The 20339-nt window shown below is 34.5% G+C and overlaps 1 protein-coding gene across 1 annotated transcript in view; it reads right to left on the bottom strand.

Moving 5' to 3' along the window:
• LOC129221179 (caveolin-2-like) overlaps positions 1-12566 on the bottom strand; it is a 125258-nt gene extending 112692 nt beyond the window's left edge. The window contains exon 1 of the mRNA XM_054855631.1: positions 12450-12566. Within this exon, the coding sequence (XP_054711606.1) occupies positions 12450-12491 (42 nt within the window). The 5' untranslated portion in view covers positions 12492-12566. The remainder of the gene's footprint in view (positions 1-12449) is intronic.
• Between the last annotated feature and the right edge of the window lie 7773 nt (positions 12567-20339).

Raw genomic sequence — 20339 nt, 5'->3', positions numbered from 1 at the left:
TCAAAAATGAGTATATTCATGCTTTTAAATTTTCTTGAAACCTTTTGTTTCAAATATGAGTACCCATGTTTTCAAATAGTGTGCTGAATTATTTTGTGCACAAAAATGAGTACATAATACTAAGTTTTAAAATTATTACATACTCAAAAATGAGGACAAATACCTCAAAAATGAGCACACATGTTGATTTGAGTATTTGATGAGTATTTGAATGTTTCAAATTTGAGCACCACGTAGTCGGAGCCATTTTGACTCGCGATATGTTCAAATTTGAGTACTTTTTCGTCATTTTTGAAATTGACGTTTTTAAAATGTAGCTAAAATTTTTAAGTGTTTCGATTTGTTTATTTACTCGAAAATCACCCGTCAATGTATGGCGGATGGAAATTGCTTCTGCATTTGAACGAATCAATTGCCTGTTTGGTGATGTATTTCGATAGCTGAAATTTTAATCTTAACTCCTGTTGATTGCACTAAACTTTAGCTGATAACTTTCCTTGTTGACCCCATTTTCGTTTCTTCATTCTCCTAAAATGAGTCTTGCCAGTGAAACAGAAAAATTACCGGATCCAGTTGAGCCTTGTCAGAATAAAACATTTCCCTGCACGTCAAACATTGCCGAAAAATATTATCAAATTATAAATAACCTACCAGCTGCGTCGCCCGGCTTTGCACGATCTACCTAGAAAATAAAAGTTAGGTCAAGTGACACGAGTTCAACACTCATGCTTGAAAAAAAAACAGTAAAATTTTGTGGCAATTTGCAGAAAAATAACCAAAAAGTAAACATTTTAAATCCCCCGATTGCAGAGAAGACCTTTAAAACAAAAGCCAAATTTTATTTGTTCATATTCGAGAAAAAAATGGCATCATACCTTTCATTTCATACGATTTTCTTCACGTTGTAAATTTAATAAAAGCATTGTTGCGGAAAGTTGAGATGAAGCACTGAATAATAATTTAATGGAGGAAAGCCTTCGCAAAATAAGGATTTTATGTCAAAATCTAAGTGTCATAACTAATAGTTTTTAACTGATATCTCTGCAAATTATTATCGGAGAATTATGTTAAACAGCCCAACACAAAGACGAGAAGATTACGAATCCATCGATACCTGGTTCGATGGTCAGTTCATTGGCGTTCGGGAAAAGTAACTTGAACATACATGCTTACATACATACATAGGTGCATACGCTCAGTTTTAAATTATATAAGATTGAATTTTTGGTGCTTCAGCTATGAAATAATGCCATATATATATATATATATATATATATATATATGTATATATATATATATATATATATATATATATATATATATATATATATATATATATATATATATATATATATATATATATATGAGGATTAGCTTGTCAAAAGAAACAATTCTCTTAAAATTCAATCCGAGATCATCTTGTTACGCCTTCAATTTTTCATACATTCAGCTACAGAAGTAGGAAATGAACTTAATTCCTGGTCGAAAATATTTTGATATTCAATTTAATCAAGAGCCAATTAGTTTCGACATTTCCTTTTCAGTTTGTTAAAAGACTTCGTCATTCTTGTAAGGCGCTTATCGTTATAAATAGAATGATTGGAAAATCACGATCAGTTTCTTTCATGAAACTTGGCATCTTTCGTACGCTGTTTTCCCTCATTATCTCTTGTCATAACTGCAATTTGTGTTTTAGGATGATTAACGCAACGGAAATTCATCGGAGATTGTTTTAACTTCCTTAAAAGAAAAAAAATAATGAGGAATTGATAAACAATCTAAATTGTCTTAAAAAGCTGAAATACATATAGAGAAGGAATTTAAAATTGGAATAAAACATTTTAATATCGATAGGGTTTTTTTTTTTTTTTTTTAAGGAACGTGCATAGACATTTTTAAATATGCATAAGAAAAATGCACTTAAAAACAGTACGTAATATGTTACATGCTAATTCACTAGCTAAAATTTCTAGTGCTTAATCTAGCTACATTGTGGTACAGCATCCGCAAGAAAGTATCAAGTTTTTAACCATCATTCTTTGAAACCTGCAGAGGGAGCCATGGGGCTCTCAGGATGCGAAACTGCACTAGGAATTAAGTTTTACCAAGCATATTCAAAGCCAAACGTATACTCCAGGGATCATCTACATGCCGCATAATTATATGACATGGACGCATTTCAGCATCTGGGAAGCCCATCGGCTGGAGCCAGGTTTTAACCTGCGTCTTTTAGCTTAAGGGGTGAGCACCTAACTACTGCGTCACTCTTTCGGAAGTTGCTACATTGTAAAAATTCATGCACGGCATCATGATGAGGGCTGGCGAAAAAATACGTTTTCTTGACCTCTATCCGCGAAGTTTGGGAATTTATTTACTCTTTGTCAATTGATGTACTGTAAAAATGTCTTGCATGTGATGAAACCGCTATCATTTCTATCATAAACCACGTAGAGATTGTTAGGGAATTGCAGTCACTTATAGTTCAGACGAGATCAAGTAACTTAAGCCCTGGTTTCCTAGGAGCGAATCGCCGATATTCGACGTCGCTCCTGGCCGTGACGCTGAAGTCAAAGTCAAGTGGATTCTGGCGTGGCCATTCACGACATCGATTTAGCTCCGGCGCGCATGCGCAGAAGAATCAAGTTTTCTCCTCGGCGAGGAACGACGCCGACGATCGGCTAGTTGGCTCCTAGGAAACCAAGGCTTTAATTTTAAAAAGCTGTTTGAAATTCGGACAACACTTCCAGCAGAACCACAGATTGCAGAACATGTCACGGCAATGTTATAGAGATATCACTTCGCAAAGTAACAAAGTGATCAAATTGTGACTTTTCACAAGTGTCACACGATGTGACACATTTACAATGTCGCTTTTGACTTCACTGCGACGCAACAATGTATTTGTGAGCGGTCACTTAGTGACGTTGTGAAGACGTAGCTGCAACGTCACTCTGTGACGTCTTTCAAACTGACATTCATTGGTTGCTGTAAACGTTGGTGACTTTAAAGGGGCGTTACATGACCCTCACGTGACTTTCGCAGAAGGGTCACATTGTAGTGTCTGTGCTATTAGGGAGATTAGCAATGTAAAAAATCGCGAAAGAGAAATTGGGAAAAGAAGAGAAAAAAGTTTTGAATGAGATGTAAGAGCAAAAACTCGCAATAAAAGTAGATTTCTTTGTGTGTGTGTGTGTGTGTGTGTATTTCTCTCTGCTCACAAGCACTGCCTTCAAGTCCATCTCAGCATTGTTGACTCTCGGGGATACAGCCCAAAACATCGAATTCTGGAAATGGGCAGTAAACGCATTCAGCCTATCCTGAATTCCACCGCGCATTATTGGGGAGTTTAGCGCTAGTTTTTAATTGAAGTTTATTTTTACCGTGAACAAATGACTTGTTTCGCCAACGCTTGATTGCAACAACTCTCGCTTCTCTTGTATTCAAACGTTTTTGAAGTGAACTCGTCCATGGACAAATGCCATCAATCTTGAGCTGCATACTCCGATTCTACTTCTTAGGGAAGATATTTCTATGAATGGGGTTGTTTCTTTCAGTCAAAAGTACTACTTTTATTTTCTGAAATTGATAGAATACCTAAGCAAAAATAAATAAATAAATAAATAAATAAATAAATAAAATAACATGGAGCTCAAAAAACCTTTTATTTTCACAACAGTTATTATTTATTTATTTTTCTTTTTTTATGTCCGATTTGGGAAATAAGACATGGTTTTCATGATGTCACAAGTAATTTACTTTGCATTAAGGCCCCTATATATACGAGCCGACGCATCAGCTTAAGATCAGCCTTTTTGGATCGGAGCGCATGTTTGAGTGGTTGTCTTTTCTGGCGAGTTATCGCGTTGGTGATTGTTTACTGTAATAATTATTAGCGACACGTGAGTTGTTTATAAAATAAAATATTATTTTCTGCAAATTCGGCGAAATCCGAAAATTTCTGAGGTAACCCAAGCAGTGCAACAATGAAAAATCTGATCCAAAATGGCTAAACTTAAGCTGATGCGTCGGCCTGTCTATATAGCGGCTCTACTTTGCATTGGCGAGCTGAATATTTACGCATTGCTTGAAAAAAAAAAAGTTGTCATTAAACAGTAATATTAATAGCAATCATATAATGAGAATTTTTAATGAAGGCTCTTCTGAAGCAAACATGAAATTCATTGCTATCCATTGCGCTATAATATTTTTATCATTATTTAATGCAAAAATGTTGCGCTCTCAGCTAATGGCATCAGTGGATGGCATTTTATCACTTGTGATGTCATGAGCAGAAGCATAAAAAATAAAATTGAATCTTCGCACCGATTAAAAAAAATTTTAATGTTAAACTTTGTCAAATTATTTTAAATATGGTTAAAACCTTTGTTTTTAAGCGTGCTCTTTCAGAAAAAAATACCGGAAACAAGTCAATTATTAATATGCTACCAATATAATGCATTCATTTCAATCAAGTAAATTTATTAATATTTTTATCCAATCAAAGACTTACTTTATAGACGGATATGAAAATTATATATCAGTTCCTATGCAGCTGATAAAAACTGATGAATAATTTATGACAGAAATCAACGGAAAGGAATGAATTGTTTTCAACTTCTACACGCAATTTTTCGAACATTTCAGTAATGTTTCTTCCATTTGCACGCCAAATCCAAATCGTCTAACCTTGTATTGACAATTTCGCGGTGACAATACTTTTCGCGTGAAAAACAACAAGGTGTATTTATTTATTTACTTAGAAACGGCCTTTTAAGATCAAATTGAAGGCCATTGGATTAGCCTGTAGATCGATGTAACTCTAAAAGTTGAGCTGCAAAAAGTAGTTTTTCGTATTCCTTTGGGTTAGAAAACTGAAAATGCTTGCTTGCTAAATAACTGGTGATGAGCCAAGAATAAAATTACGTGTTTCAATTGCCTTTAATCTATAAACAGATATTTAAATATGTAGCATCAAACTTCGGAGAGACTGAAATTATGTCACTGTAACTGACCATTCGTTTGGAACCAGTTTCTTTAAAAATAAGAAAAAAAAAATATATTACCTCAATATCGCAATACTTTTCACCGCTGTAAGACATTTTCTTCTATATGCCAGTACTTGCGATCTGAGCAAAAAGCGCAATCTTCTAAATAGACTTTTCAAATTGCTACGATGTGCTCACATGAAGACAGAACAGGTTTAAGCAAAATAATGAAAAAAAGAAGAAGAAAAGGGAAGAAAGCAGGAAAAAAGTTATCTGAACATTTTGGTCGCTATGGCCTTAAACAGATTTTCAGCCCATCACAATTGAACAGAAAGCAAAGCATTTTCTATCGTCGGTTTCCAACAGACAGCAAGTTTCAATATATAAAAGATAGCAAAAACAAATTTAGATTATTTTTTCATCCGAAAAAAAAGCAATAATAAATCTACTTTTTATAATCATACGCAGAAAATAGTATAAGTGTACAGTGGTTATTTATATGTTCTTTACGAAAGCTTTCCTGAACTAATAATGTAGAAGCAAGCACTTGTGTCATTTACTTGCATCTTATTGTCGCTGTAAGGTTTAATGACATCTTTTTCGGATGCGTTACTTTTTTTATTGTATCCGGAAAATCGTAGCAGAACCACGTATTGCTAGTTGAAAATGTAATAGCTTGTCGATGGTAATGTCTTACCACATTAACTCTTTATTTTGCTTCACCAATTCTTGGTAAAATAAAGCAAAGAAAAGCTTTTCTTTTACACAAATCTATTGTAGTTTTGAAGACAAAAATTTATAAATCAGTAACAGTGATCAAAGTTTTTGGATTATAAACCAAAAATATAACGTATATATATTATTTGAATCAACCGTTTTTATATGTTTGTATCAGAAAGTTACTTGAAATGATTTCGAAAAAAAAAAACATTTATATTTGCTTATGTGCCTTTTTTGTACGTCTGTTTCGAAAAACGTCACTTGGAATAATTTTGAAATACTCAATATAAATGAGTTTTTCACGTCTAAATTAAATCTCTCGCGTAAAATAAAAATCTTCACCTGAAATCATATCTGTACACTTCCGTCTGTACGATAGTTTGAAAAGGTTATTAATAATACTTCATTATTTAATTTTACTTCTTCTTTCAACTCTTTGGATTTCATATCACGAACTAGTAGAAAATAAAAAACAGAATTGCGGACTATTAAAAAAAGAAAATCACCTGTTCAGTTGGCTGCCTGCAGTGTCAATTTCAGACGTGCTCCGAATTGTCGATAAAGAAACGACGGAAATATTTACGACTTGGCAGTGGTGAAGCCGATTTCAACCACCAACTTTCTTTCTTTTTGCCGACATGGAATTTCTTTTCCCGCTTTCGACTAGCGTCGTATCAAGCTCAAAGAATATTCCGAGACGCAGTGTTGATGAATAATTCGATTTCCAGGATAAAATATTTGATTCATGAAGTCGACTGAGACTCTTACTTCACGATATAAAAGATAAAACTGACTGTGTCTTGTGGGTTACTTATTTTTTCACAAACATACCACTATTTACACACACGGGAAAATATATAGGAATGTACCTGGGACTTACATGAAGGTCTGCTAAGTCCGATCAAAAGAAGTAACCGTGTTTTTTTTCTTTTTTTTTTTTTTTTTGAGCAATCACGATTGTTTATTGCTTTTATTTGACTGTTTTGATGTGCTATCATTTTATTTTCCCGCCAGCACCCTCTGCAGTATGACCGTCGACCGGCTTCTTACGATGCTACTCCTATAGCGAAAACCGCCTCCAGGTTGCGTCAATATGCTACACACACGCACATTCATACACAACTACACACACACACGCGCACACACATACATACACCTACACTCACATACACAAACACATGCACACACATACACCTACACACATACACAAACACATACACACACGCATACATACAGACACCTACACATACACACACACAAACACATACACACAACTACCCACACACTCATGCCTGCACACAGACACAAACACATATGCCTACACACACATACACATACCCCCTACACACATACACATACCCCCTACACACAAACACACAAACCCCCCACACACACATAAACACACGCCTACATACACTCACTCGTGATTGCGAAAAACATAATTTGAATTCAAGATGTCAAAATTCAAATTAATTTTTCTTTTTTCTTTTTTCTTTTTTTTTTTTTTGCTTTTAATCATTTCAATAAGAAAAATCATTTCAGAGGTATTCGCAAAAAAAGTGACTGAAATCGTTTCTGCGTTGTTGTTGCAGTGTTGCTATTAAATTCATTTCCTGATTTGCGAAACAGAGCTATACGTAGTTTACAGCATTTTCTGTCTGTTTAATTTAAATAAAAGTAATGTTTCCCAAATGGGGGCGGGTACCGCGACCCACTGAGGTGCTATAGAAAACTACGAGGGGTGCCATGAAGTGTCCATGGCACCAATATATACAGGGTGTCATTAAAGGAATTACGGGGTTTTGAAGCAAAAAATGTTAATACAATAACAAAACTTGGTTAATTCTAAAATATGTATGTACTAAAAGTTGAAATTAATCAATATTTATGTATTGTACGTTTCTATGTGGGAGCTCTTTGAGGTGCGGCGCACGTCCAAATGGTAGTTAACCCCTTCCTACGTCATGGCCGGCATGTCTGGAGCGTTTGCCTCACGAGCCTGAGATGGTTTACATTCTGAATTTTTTCATCGTAAACATTATTCTTGACGTGTACGTATAGTGCGGCTCTGATAAGTGGAGCCATGACCTAGCCAGTCTTCACCCTTTTATTATTTTTTTTGAGGTAATAGGGAAGAATAATTGGCACTGAGTTAAGTTACTTGCCTTGTAGTTTTGCAAAACTATTCCAACTCAAATTCGTACCAGTAACAGTCCCCTTTTCACTAAACTTTCTAGAAAGAAATCAACATTGTCAAGGTCATAGCTCTACTTATCAGAGCCCACTACAATCCAAAAAAAAAAGTCTCATGAAGTCAAATAAGGGACTTTTGAAGGCTAAGAAATAGTCTCTGACTTTCTGATACACCTGTTGCCGAATCGAGTATCCAATGCTTCCTCTCAATCTAGTGTTGGAAAAACAAATTGAAAGACTAGGGTGCCGTAAGAATTCAAAGGGTGCTGCGAATCAATGAAAGTTGAAGTACCCCTGTACAAGAGTAATGTTGTTTCATTCTTTTTATATTCACAACGTGTAATAATAATCAAAAAGTACTTTTACTACATTTAACCTGAAAAAAAAAATTTCAATGCAGTATTTTCAAATACCATTCTTTCTTTATAATAGGACAAAAAGAGCAAGAGTGCAGTACTTGTAAAACGTATGCTAGTTTTTTAATTCATGCCTGAAAATATTTTGGGAAAAAGAAAGCTTTTTTTGTTTTATTCACAATAAAGTATTAATACTTCATGACAGCGTTACTACTATCTGAAAAAGAAAAGTTTTTAGTTAGTGTATTTCACCTATCAACCTAATCTTCAGAAACTTGAGCATTAACTAGATACATCATGATACACCATTAAACGACAATTCTAAAAGTGAAATTCAATCTGAAATCCTACGACGTCCTTCTAGAACTAAACTTACGTTTTTCTTTCGCCATTAATAACAGTTTGTCCGTGACCATAACCAAGCCCAAGACAAACCAACAACCAAGCCTACATACACCACTGATTAAGCAACAAAGGATTCAAAAATCATATAACTACAATTTCCACTACCATATGTTATTGTATGTAGCGGGATAAATCAAAAACCGAAGTGTAAAGCAACTGTCAATTATTATGACTAAACTTTAACTTTAGATTACTTTTTGCCTTATTTCAGTTTCCGATTTCGAACGCCCAAACGACTACCTACTTTTAAAACCATTTAGTAAAATTGAAAGCATCAAATCAATGTCTAATAGCCAAAGTTGAAAGCATAAGGATAACACATGTTCGCCAACGAAAGAATCATGTATTCGACAATAGCTTAGTAAGGAACAAGAGATACATCACAAAATGGCGCTGGTATTAATTTTTCCAAACTCCCCCAAACTGCGTAATTTATCATCTGAGAACTGAACAGGTCTTTTAAATGCAACAGTTACGTAGCATTCAACACGGAATTTTCGTTCCACGCACTTTATGAAATTTCGTTGCTTCGCTTTTTTTTTTCTTTTCTTTGAAATATTTCCTGTCTTAAAAGGTATAGTTTTCCTTAGACAACCCTTACATTCATTGAGTTTAATCAACTTGTACCTTCGTTGTTAAAAAGTATGTATTTGAGCGGAGTCATGACATGAATATGAATAATGATTCAAAGTACGTGCTATTGTAGCGAGTCACGCCACAGGTCCGAAGAGCACTCAACTTGTTGTACGTGTCATTCACGTCGAATATTTAAAAGCATAACAGAAAACATCGCATGGGTGTTGCATATGAATACTTCAGTATCAAAACAAAACTTATTATCTCTGTAAACTAAACATTGTGTGTAGGGGAGACCGGGGCAAGATGACTATGTTAACTTTTTGTTGTTTATTAATTTATTTTTAAAGATAGTAGAATTAATTTCACATGAGCTGTTAGAGTAATCCTTTGTGGTATTAAATATATTACCATTTAATTTTTCAAATAAAAATAACGAAGGATATTTTTATTTTTTCATGACCTTAACAGATCGTCATCTTGCCCCAGTACTGGGGCAAGATGACAACGTTGAAAAAGGTTGAACACATTTTATGTTTTGAATATGTTACCTAGTTTTAAAAACGATAACTGTTTTTACATATTACAAAGTGTCAAATTAAGCGTAATCCATTGGAGCGTAATGTTGAAGTGTTAAGTTGTGCAGCGAACAATAGACACAAATAAAAATGCCATTTTTATAACTGGAACATGTCTCATGACACCACTCTTGACTTTTACAGCACTGGGTCCGTTCTTCTGTTCGAGGGTCACAATATTCCTCTTTACAAGCAGGGCATCTTATGATACCATCTTTTGAAGTTGATGCAACTGAATTGCTAGGAATGAACTGAATAGACTTGGACCTAAAGGAACTTAGTTTGAGTTTTTTTTAACTCCCTTTTTAGCTTCACAAGCTTATTTTCCCTGTTTTTTTAAATAATCCTTTTTGTCCTTCCGCTTTGCTCCTTGTTCTGACATTTCTTTGATAGGTGTGCTTGTAAGACTGTTTGAGCTCAGTTTTTTGCATTTTTTTTAAAAATCAAATTGTGTTGCTTTAGGCAATGCATTGAAATCAGAAGCACTAACAGGCTTCTTTGGTGCATCGGAATTAGCATTTGCCATAACTTCTGCTTCGTCTGGATGGTTTTTATTTTGGTTTTCCACTCCCAAGATCTGAGGATTAGCACTATTATTCTCAGGATAATCGCCAACAACATCATAGTCCGCTAAAAACAAGAGAATTATGAGTCTTGATCCCTCATTCTTTAAACCCTTTATCGGCATTTCCAACTGTAGCTGGTTTGAAGTAAGCAGTGCTCAAAAGACCACCAATATTTTTGTCTGTGATAGTTTGTCCTAGATGAATGACCATAAAGTTGTCACATGCTTGGCTATAGTAGGTTTTCAATGGGCTTAAAAATGACGCATCAGGAGCTAGAAACGATGCGATGTGTGGGGTGGCAATCCAACCACATGATAATGTTTTTTTTCACTGCAATATAAGATAGTCTGCAAAGTTATGCGAGAATTATGATTGTCAATAATTAACAGAGCAGGAGATTATTTGCTTGGTTTAATTCAGTCAACTAGTCATTTGGTCAACTAGTTTATAAATAGCCTCTGTCACCGGCTTTCGAACGACACCTCCCTTGATTCAATGCGTCCATTAACCTCAGAGGAGATAGAAGCGCAAGGTCGGGTGAACAAACACACTGACAAATAGGCGTTTACAGGATTTAATAAAACGGACAACATAGTTAATTTAATAAATTCCGAAACACGGGCAATAGGCAAGCTCGTCATCTTGCCCCGCGTTGCTTGCCGTCATCTCTCCCCGAACTGCCTGTTTGAACGGATTCTTCTCCATTGCCATAAGAGAAGGCGATTAATTGACATTTATTTATGGTAATAGGTAGTATTTAAACTAAGTTACTCATAAATACTAAAGAGACACAATATAACTTATCTGTATCTGTAACAGAGCTTATTTACATATGCATAAAAGTTAGATCGTGGCAACAGTTAACAATCAGAGCTTCAGAACTAACACAAATAAGGCGATTTCAGCGTCTCTATACTATTGCTGAACGAACAGCAGATAGAAGAGCCAATAGTGTGCAGTAGATGCTGTTAACTGGGGGGAAACGGAAAAAATAAGGCATTCGTCATCTTGCCCCGGTCTCCCCTACGTGTGTGTGTGGGTGTGTATCGCGCTTCGGCGATTATAGAGGCAAATCTCAAACAATTTTAAAAACGCACGATTTGAAATCAAAAGGCAATGCTTTTTCTTGCCATAAAACTCGCAGATAATTGGTTGGCATAGCTGTTGGTGTAAAAAGAATATAATCAATGGGGACATATCATTAAAATTTCCTAATTTAGGTGAGAAGTTTTCAAATTTTAATCACACACTTTTAACTTAGGCTACAAAAACTAACCGGTAAACAAACACCATACCTGCTTTGCGTGCATTGTTGTATTTCAAAACATAAATCAGCTAAATGTAGTATTTCGCAAAACGTGACTTTCTCCAATGCTGTTTCTTTCTTGTTCATTATTACTTTTTTAGACAAGAAAGTCGCCCGTCATGGTATGACGGGTGCACTTTGATTCTTTATTAGAAAGATTTCCCGTAAAATTTGACGTGCTCAAATAGATGCATAGGCGAGAGAAATGTTCAGCATTGATTGGGAAAAAAATTAAGCCCAAATTTTATCATTGCCATAATGATTTGAACAGAAAACGGATCGCCAAGTTATTTTTATTCAATGTCTGCTAAAAATGATGTGGGGGGTGCTGGACCAGGGATTGCTCGGTTTCTGGTCTGGTTCAAAAAATCAGAGCCGTCTTCAGGGTCCCATCCAACTGGTTAAGCCACAAACAGTGGTAGGTACGCGTGACCCTGGATTGACAAGTGACAAGTGTAAGCTGGTGAGTAGGTAAGGGAGGACCATGGAGTGAATAATTAAAAAATGTAAGCTGGTGGGTGATGACCGACATATTTCTTATTCAAATCTGCTGTCAACGCCGAATTCTTACCAACTTTGGCAAAGTAAGGCTTTGGTACCCAGAGGGTGTGTTTATATATGTTAATGGATACATAAACAGGACTAGGGGCTTAAAAAATAGGTTACACACAAAAACTGCATAACGAACAGTTCACGATAACTAACTGAAACGAAAGTACGAGTTAGGTTTTTTTTCTGTAAAGATGTTCGAAACTATTTCTCACCTGCAAGTACTCGTTCAGGTTGTTAGGATCTCTGTTCTGCATTCCTCCACCCTTGTCGATCTTCTCCAAGCCCTCCTCCGGAGGTTCCAGTGTGGCTATGGACGCCGTCTTGATAAAAATTCGCGGTCCCGTGTTCTTCAGAATATTTAGGCCGTTCCTTTCCGCACCAGATTAGGTGTCAACAACTACAACAACTCCATACTTTTTTTAAAGACTTCCGATAAGATTATTCTAAACTTGTTTTTTAGCCTTAAAGTTCCTAAAATACTTTTATTCAAATATTCACTGAGTTTTAAAAAAGTTCAATCATGCTCAAAAAATTATTTATTATTTTTAAAATTGAACGTGATTCAAATTGCGGATTAAAAGTCTTTCTCAATTATTTGTTACAAATATTTATACTTGTATCAATTCTCAAGTAAAGAAACTGGAACTAACAGTCTTAATAATAGCTAGTCTTTTTTAACTAGTTTTCTTTTATTTTAAATTTGCACTTTTAAATTTTGTTATTGTCTTTTTTCTCAAACTAAGATTTTTATGCAAGTTCGTTTAATGTAAATTATTAAAACCTACAATTCAAATTTAATAGTACATATTTCCAACTATGTGAACATCATAGAAGGAATTAGCTTGTTTCCACGAAGTATCTCCGAACACATGTTTGAGTAGAATTCTTTTTATGTTCAACAAATCCAGCTACATCTCAGATAAATAAAACCTTTTTCTCTTGTGCAAGTTTATGTATTCGGAAAAAAACGTTCAATTAGTTTCTCTAAATTGTTTCCAATTTAAAAAAGAAACTAGTGAGCACAAACTTTTGCGGTTAACACCCCTTCACTTCACTTTCATTAATTCATGTTCACTACACAATGTCAATCCATAGCTGCACAGATGTTCCAAAAAGGTACTGCACGAGCTTTTGAGAGGTCAAAATTAATCCAACTTTGCAGAACGTTTTTGCTGGAACAAAAAATCTCGTTTAAATGACCTGGAATGAAGTGAGATCCAATTTTTATCTTCGCGAATTGTTGTCATTTTGTTGCAAAAGTTGTTTTGGAATTCACTTTAACCGTAACCATAGTAATGAGTTCAAGATAGACAAAGAAACGTCACGCGATGTTCTTTGATTGGACTAACAAAATCCAAACTGACGAGCGATTGGTTTGATAAACGTATTTGACACCCAGAAATGACACGCAGATAATGATTTTTTCATCTGGCGTTCCGATCGCCAGTCCGAAGGTTTCGTTTCTCGCTGTCCGCTAATTAAACTGTACGCGGTTAAATATATTTTATTTAATTCGGTTACTTTAATAAAAGGAAATTTTTAGTGACGAATGAGGTTATTTTTCCTTACCTAAGGATTATCAATGCTTTTTGGACAAAGAACCTGGAATGTTGCCATACGAATAATGAAAAATCAAAAATAAGCACAATTTACCCAAATCTTAGCGATGCAGTTATGCTAAATATATATATATATATATATATATATATATATATATATATATATATATATATATATATATATATATATATATATATATATATATATATATATATATATATACATTAATTTGAATTTTTGGCATCTTGAATTCAAATTATGCTTTTCGCAATCACGAGCGAGTGTGTGTATGAATGCGTATGTGTGTTCGTGTACGCACATGTGTGTAGGTGCGTGTGTGTGTGTGTGTATGCATGTGTGTGCGTGTTGTGTATGCAGTGCTGTGTGTGTACGCGAGCGTGTATGTATTAGGCGTTCGTGTGTGTATGTAGGCATATGTGTTTGTGTCTGTGTGCAGGCATGAGTGTGTGTATGTGTGTGTGTGTGTGTCTGTGCGCAGGCATGCATGCGTGTGTGTATGCGTGTGTGCAGGGGTGGCTCTAGCGCCGGACAAACCGGACCCCTGTCCGGGGCGGCAAATTTGAGGGGCGGCATTTTGGTTCGAATGTCTAAAATACATTTTACATTAGGAGCAAATTTATATGAGAGTATTTTGCGAACACAATAGCTTGGGAGTCTGAAAAATACGTGAAGGTTTTCTTTCCTCTTCGTTTATTGTACCTTAATTGCTGTCGCCGACAGCAAATGGTCAACAGTTGCCTGTTTTGGTTGGGAAACGAGACAGAATGGGTGGGGGGTCAGGGTCTGATTACCAGAACTCTCGCCTGATTCTGGGATCTGCTGGGCCCTAGGCTATGTGCTTTACTGCCCTATTATTCATCCCTGATTATTCCATGCTCTCTTCCTCTCTTCCTGTCAATTGCTTCGCCGACTCGGGGGTTGTATTTTACCAGGGTTAGGTACTTCACACTTTTACTTCTCTTTTATAACAGTTATTGTGCGGCGCTGTATCTTCCATGGTATTTTTTCTTTCCGTTGATTGTAGTCCACGTGTCCCCGACAATTTACCGTACACTTGAAGCAGGGAACATTCAAACAAATAAGAAGTTTTGCAATAGCAGGAACCGTAGCCTTTTTTTTCTGCTTGGAGATTTAGGTAGATATTTCAATGATGTTTTAGTATTAAATAACGTATCATCCTAATACTAGTTACATTATAACAATTTAAAGTATATTATATATATATATATATTTATTTATTTATTTATTATGTAAAATACTTTTTATTGAACTTTCACTTAAAATGGTATATATTATTGCCAGTATTAGTTTTTATTTCATTATAAACACAACTACTATTTTAACTTTTGAATTCTTATAGCTGAGATAGAGTAACATTCATACATGTCCCGTGCATGACACAAATTAAATAAATTTGTAATTTTTCTAATTAATGTATTTGACCAAAAGGCAAGAGAATTGGATAGAAGCACTATAGCATTTGAAATTTCAGAATGAATCTTGATTTATGATCCAATTGCAAAAAAATATGAATTAACATCCTTTTTAACTGTTTTTTGCACTTTAAATGTCTGCAAATATCCCGTGTATAACAGGAGAATGACCCTTCTACATTTGCAATTTAATAGTCAAAGTGGCATTAAAACCGGATAAATCCACTAAAGTAAGGGGAAAAATAAAAAGAACGCCCTAAAAAAGACTAAATAGGGGAGGGGGAATTATAATACAGGCCATATTTCTGAACAAAAATCATGTTATGTGACAATTATTTTTTACTAATTTTTTTATTATGATAGAAATGCGTAGAATTTTTATTCGAAATTAAAACATAAAATATTTAGTAGCCCCCCCCCCCCTCCCCCCTTAGCTGTTTTCGGTCTCTAATATTGGTCATTTGTCGTTCGATAAGAAATTTCTTATGATATTTTTTTAAATTCTTGCCATCCTAGAAAATAAACGTTACAGTTACGTGTTTAAAATTAAAATAGTTACCAAAGTATTCGAAAAAAGTTTCACATGAAAAAAAGTTGCTTTCATTTCGAATGCTTCTTTTTTACATGGTATTTTATGACTATTATTTTCTTTATCGATAATTTTTAATAACTATTCAGATTATCCGTTAAAGTATATTTAACCGAAATGGAGGATAAAATATTTGAAATTAAACGTTTTCTATTCTTTTTCTTGATTTTTAAGGCTGTTTCTTTCGAGTTTTTTTTTTTCCTTATAGAAAAAAAAATCTTATTCTTCTGTAACAAATTATTCAACTGTTAAAAATTACTCTTGTAGGAAAGGGTAATCCTAAAATTCTTACAGAAAGGCACCGCAAGGTACCTTTCTATGTTTAAATTTTTCGCGTGGTGCACTTATTTCACGAACATGAGTAGTAAATATATATTTAGAAAAGAATTGCTTTCTTTTTATATTAAATCCTAACCCACCTTCACCCCCTATTAACTTTTTATTCATGCATGGAATGGTCTAAATCTTAATAACGCCTTTATATTTCTGAAGCAAATAAATAAACAAATAAAATAAAATAAAATATTACAAAATAAACAAACAAACTACGTATAATTTGTCTGGAGGCAGTCCATAAAAATGCTACTTTTTCTTTTTCAGTATTTGTGAGCTCTCCCCTCTCATTCCCCTTTTATCAAAGTGTCACACCCGATTCCCCTTCCACCCTGTCGTCATGTGTCGCGCTACATTACATAAATATGTACTTTCAGCTGTGAAAACCAACACTAACTAATTCGTGCATCAAATTCCAAATTTTATTTCCCAACTTTAGCTATGTTTTATTGTTACACACATATTTGTGAACATAACAATTACGCTGATGATATGCAGGGTCCAAAGTAAGAAAAAAAGCCTTTTAAATGTGTTTATTTAAGGTGCGCAGTAGTAATAATTTAGAGGAGGGGGGGGGGCGGTACACATTGAATTCTAACCTTTGTCCTGGTGTTCTTTTTCATTTTTAGTTATTTAACAGACTTGATGCAGACTGAACTTTTATTATAAGTTACTACAAGAAGAGAAACATCGGTAAACAGTAATCTGACTTCTAAAACTTTTGTACAACACGAGAAAGTAATTTTCATTAAGCTGTCATGAAAATATGCACCAATACAAAAATTGTTTAATTGCATTCCTACTTTATGATTATTTAAAAAAAAAAAGATGAGTTAATGTTTTTAAAATAACGATTCTATTTTTTTCGTCCATTTTAGTATTTTGCTTTGCTGTCACTTTAATTGTCAGTAATGCATAGCACTTCCAAAATCCTGTCTGTTCTCAAGAAATATTGTTAAATTAATTAAATACTATAATTTTTTTTTTCTACCAATAATTTGATAATCCAGCTATGTTTCGAGGTCTTTAATACAAGACATGTTAATTTGGTGTTTGTTTTGAAGAGCCCTTTTTTTTTGTCTAGTTTAATGTACAGCTTTAATAAATTTGATTTCATTTCATTGTGCTGTTTATTTATTGGCATGATCTATTAAAGGTTTATTGGCATGTATTTACTGTCAATTTATCCCTTTTTATTTTTTCCCGTGGGGAGGGGCGCCGTGGGATATTGCAATTGCGTAGCAAGTAATTATTATATACCACTAAAGTAACGTAAAGTAACAACGTCTAAAAAGCACAAATTCGCAGAATTTGTGCTTTTTAGACGTTGTTACTTTATGTTACTTTACTGTTCAGCACAAAGGTATTTATTTATATTATTTACCACGTTTTAAATAATGATACATATTTGACGGTCCAGTTTTTGAACTTCTGCATGTTGTCGGAATTGGATTGCGCACAGGACTCCTCTCTCTCCCCCACCCCCTTCCTTGATTGAGCATTTTTAAAAAAATGTTCCATGCTATTAAAGAGAAGAAATTAATGCTCCTTAGGGAAACAAAGTAATTTTAATTGGAAAAAATATCGATTGTCGTGAAAAAGTCTTAATTTATTTTCAAAAGAAACTTAAAATTAAATTTTTCTATAGTTACAGATTATTTCTTAGTTAATCACACCTCACACTACACTTCATATTTGTTTTACCCCCACCTCTCCTTTTTTTTCTTTTTACTTTTACTAGACGATCAAAAAATAAGAAAATACTTAAAATTCTACGCTTCGGAAGCCTCCTCCCTCAGTTAAAATCATTAAAGTGCTCTTCAAATCTCGTTTCACCCTGCTTTTAATATCATACAAATCGTCTAAAAACGACGCTTTGTTGAGGTGCTTAGCGCGAAGTCCTCTTTTAATACATTGAGACGATGCTCCCGTATGCAATCTGAAAATGAAAAAACTATAATTTCAAAAAATTAAGATGAGACCTTTCAACCCTCACCCCAGTCCTTGAAAATGGCTTAAAAACATCGCTTTTTATTACTTCTCTTTTGGAATGTTTCTTGGGGAGATTCAAAGAGCCCTTTCCTGTAATCATGAAAGTTTGTCGGTAACTGCCTTTTGGAACTTCAGTGTCAAAAAATTGGGGTGAAAAGTTTACGTCATCTCAAATCTATTTAAAAAAAAAAAATCATCGAAGACCCAACCCTTACTCTGAAGTCAACACATTTCGCCTATAATCGTGTTTTTAAGACTTCAGTTTCTTAAAATTCCCCCCTCAAAAGACCCCCTGAAACTTTCCACCGTCTAAACCGCCACAGAGCGTCTAAAACTGCGTTCTTAAGACTATAATTTCAAAAAATTCTCCGAGGGAGAACCCCCAGACCCCTCTAGCGGATACGGGTATTTTTTAAGCGTACCCCCCCCCCCTAAAATATTTTCTGGTGGCACAGCCCAAGTGCAGGAAAGCCATGGTCATACTTAGGATTGATGAATTGATGAATACGTGAAGACAACGCGAAACTGCTTTCAAGCATGACCATTTTAGGGGGTGGGGGTGGGGGGCTTATCGTTTTTTTTTGAAAGAATGTTTTATATTTAAAAAAAAAGAGGAATTACCAAAAAGAAGGGACTATATTTGTAATGCAAAAATTGTAATGTTTGATTTTTTTTACCGTGGAGAGGGGCGGCACTTTGGAAATTTGTCCGGGGCGGCAAAACTGCTAGAGCCGCCCCTGGTGTGTGTAGGATATGGACGCAACCTGGAGACGATTTTCGCAAGAGGAGCAGCATCGTGAGGCCGGTCGACGCGACGGTGGTGCTGGCAGAGGGTGCTGGTGGGAAAATAAAATGATAGGAATTCAAAACAATCAAATGAGAACAATAAGCAATCGTGATTGCTCAAAAAAAAACTTGTCTGTTTTTTGCTCTAAATAAATTCTAGCCTGGTTCAAATAGTACTCAAGTACTTGTTATCTATTTTATCTTTCTCGTTAGACTTAAAGTTAAAGAAATACATCTCTATTATTAAAAAATAATATCTTATATCAAAAAATTACCATGGACCCAGAAAAAACTTTCGCTTTCTCAATTTTTTTTTCATTATTATTTTTTTTTTAATGTCCGATTTTGGAAATAAGGCGTGGTCTTTATGACTTCAAGTGATGTACTCCACTGGCGCGCTAAATGCTTACGCTTGCTGTCTACCACGTTTCCATGATATGATAATTAAGCAGCGAATTAAATATTGTTGTCTACGCTTGTGCAATCATCCATATCGTTGTAAGTGCATGTGAGTAAAGAAGCGAATTAAATATTGTGCTCTGCGCTAATCGAATCAGTAAATGGCATTTCATCACTTGTTATGTCATCTGCAGAAACGTAAAAAATTAAACTGAATCTGCGCACCGATCAAAATAATTGTTAAAAAACACTAAACTCCGTCAAATTATTTAAAAACTGGTTAAATCCTATGTTTTTTAGCTTACTCCTTCAAAAAAAAAATTTTTTTTAATTTCCAAACAACCACATTAGATCCTTCAAAGAGCCAATCAGAAGTGACTACATTTTTTTTTTTTTTTTTTGCCCAAAACAAAAATTATTGTCCACTATAATATTAAAATCTGTTCTCGTCCGTCTGTCTGTCTGTCTGTCTGTCTGTCTGAGGATCGATCTTCTAGAGAACCGCTGCGAATCGAGAGTCAAACGAGATACCGATCAATTCAAAATTTTCCAAAGAAAACAATAGGACCAATCTCGTAATTGTTCGACTTTAATTAGCGGAGATTAATTGAAACTTTAATTAACCTAACGTTATTCAGGAATTGTTATTTCTTTTCTGTTGCCATTTTGCAAATGGATGAGCAAATAAAATTCTAAAAATTGTTTTAAAAGAGATTTTTTTGGCTGCTGTCAAAATCGTAAAGCAATGTTTCCATCTAGAATTTTATTTTTAATTAGTTTAAAATTGGTTGCTCTATTCGGACATAGCCTTTATTTTATCGTCTGTCCTTTTTTTTTTACATTCAGCGTTCTTAACTCTTTTCAGCATATGAAAAATGTTTCTTTAGTAATGTTTATTGATTATAGTGTAAGTTTGTTATTCACCGGCCTCATATTTTGGTACATTTAGGATGTTCGACTAATTATGTTTATTTTGTTGGACTTTTTAC

Source organism: Uloborus diversus, chromosome 4 (genome assembly GCF_026930045.1).
Source record: "Uloborus diversus isolate 005 chromosome 4, Udiv.v.3.1, whole genome shotgun sequence".
Lineage (NCBI taxonomy): Eukaryota > Metazoa > Arthropoda > Arachnida > Araneae > Uloboridae > Uloborus > Uloborus diversus.
The sequence above is the reverse complement of the archived record's forward strand: the minus strand, read 5'-3'. Positions and strand labels throughout refer to the sequence as shown.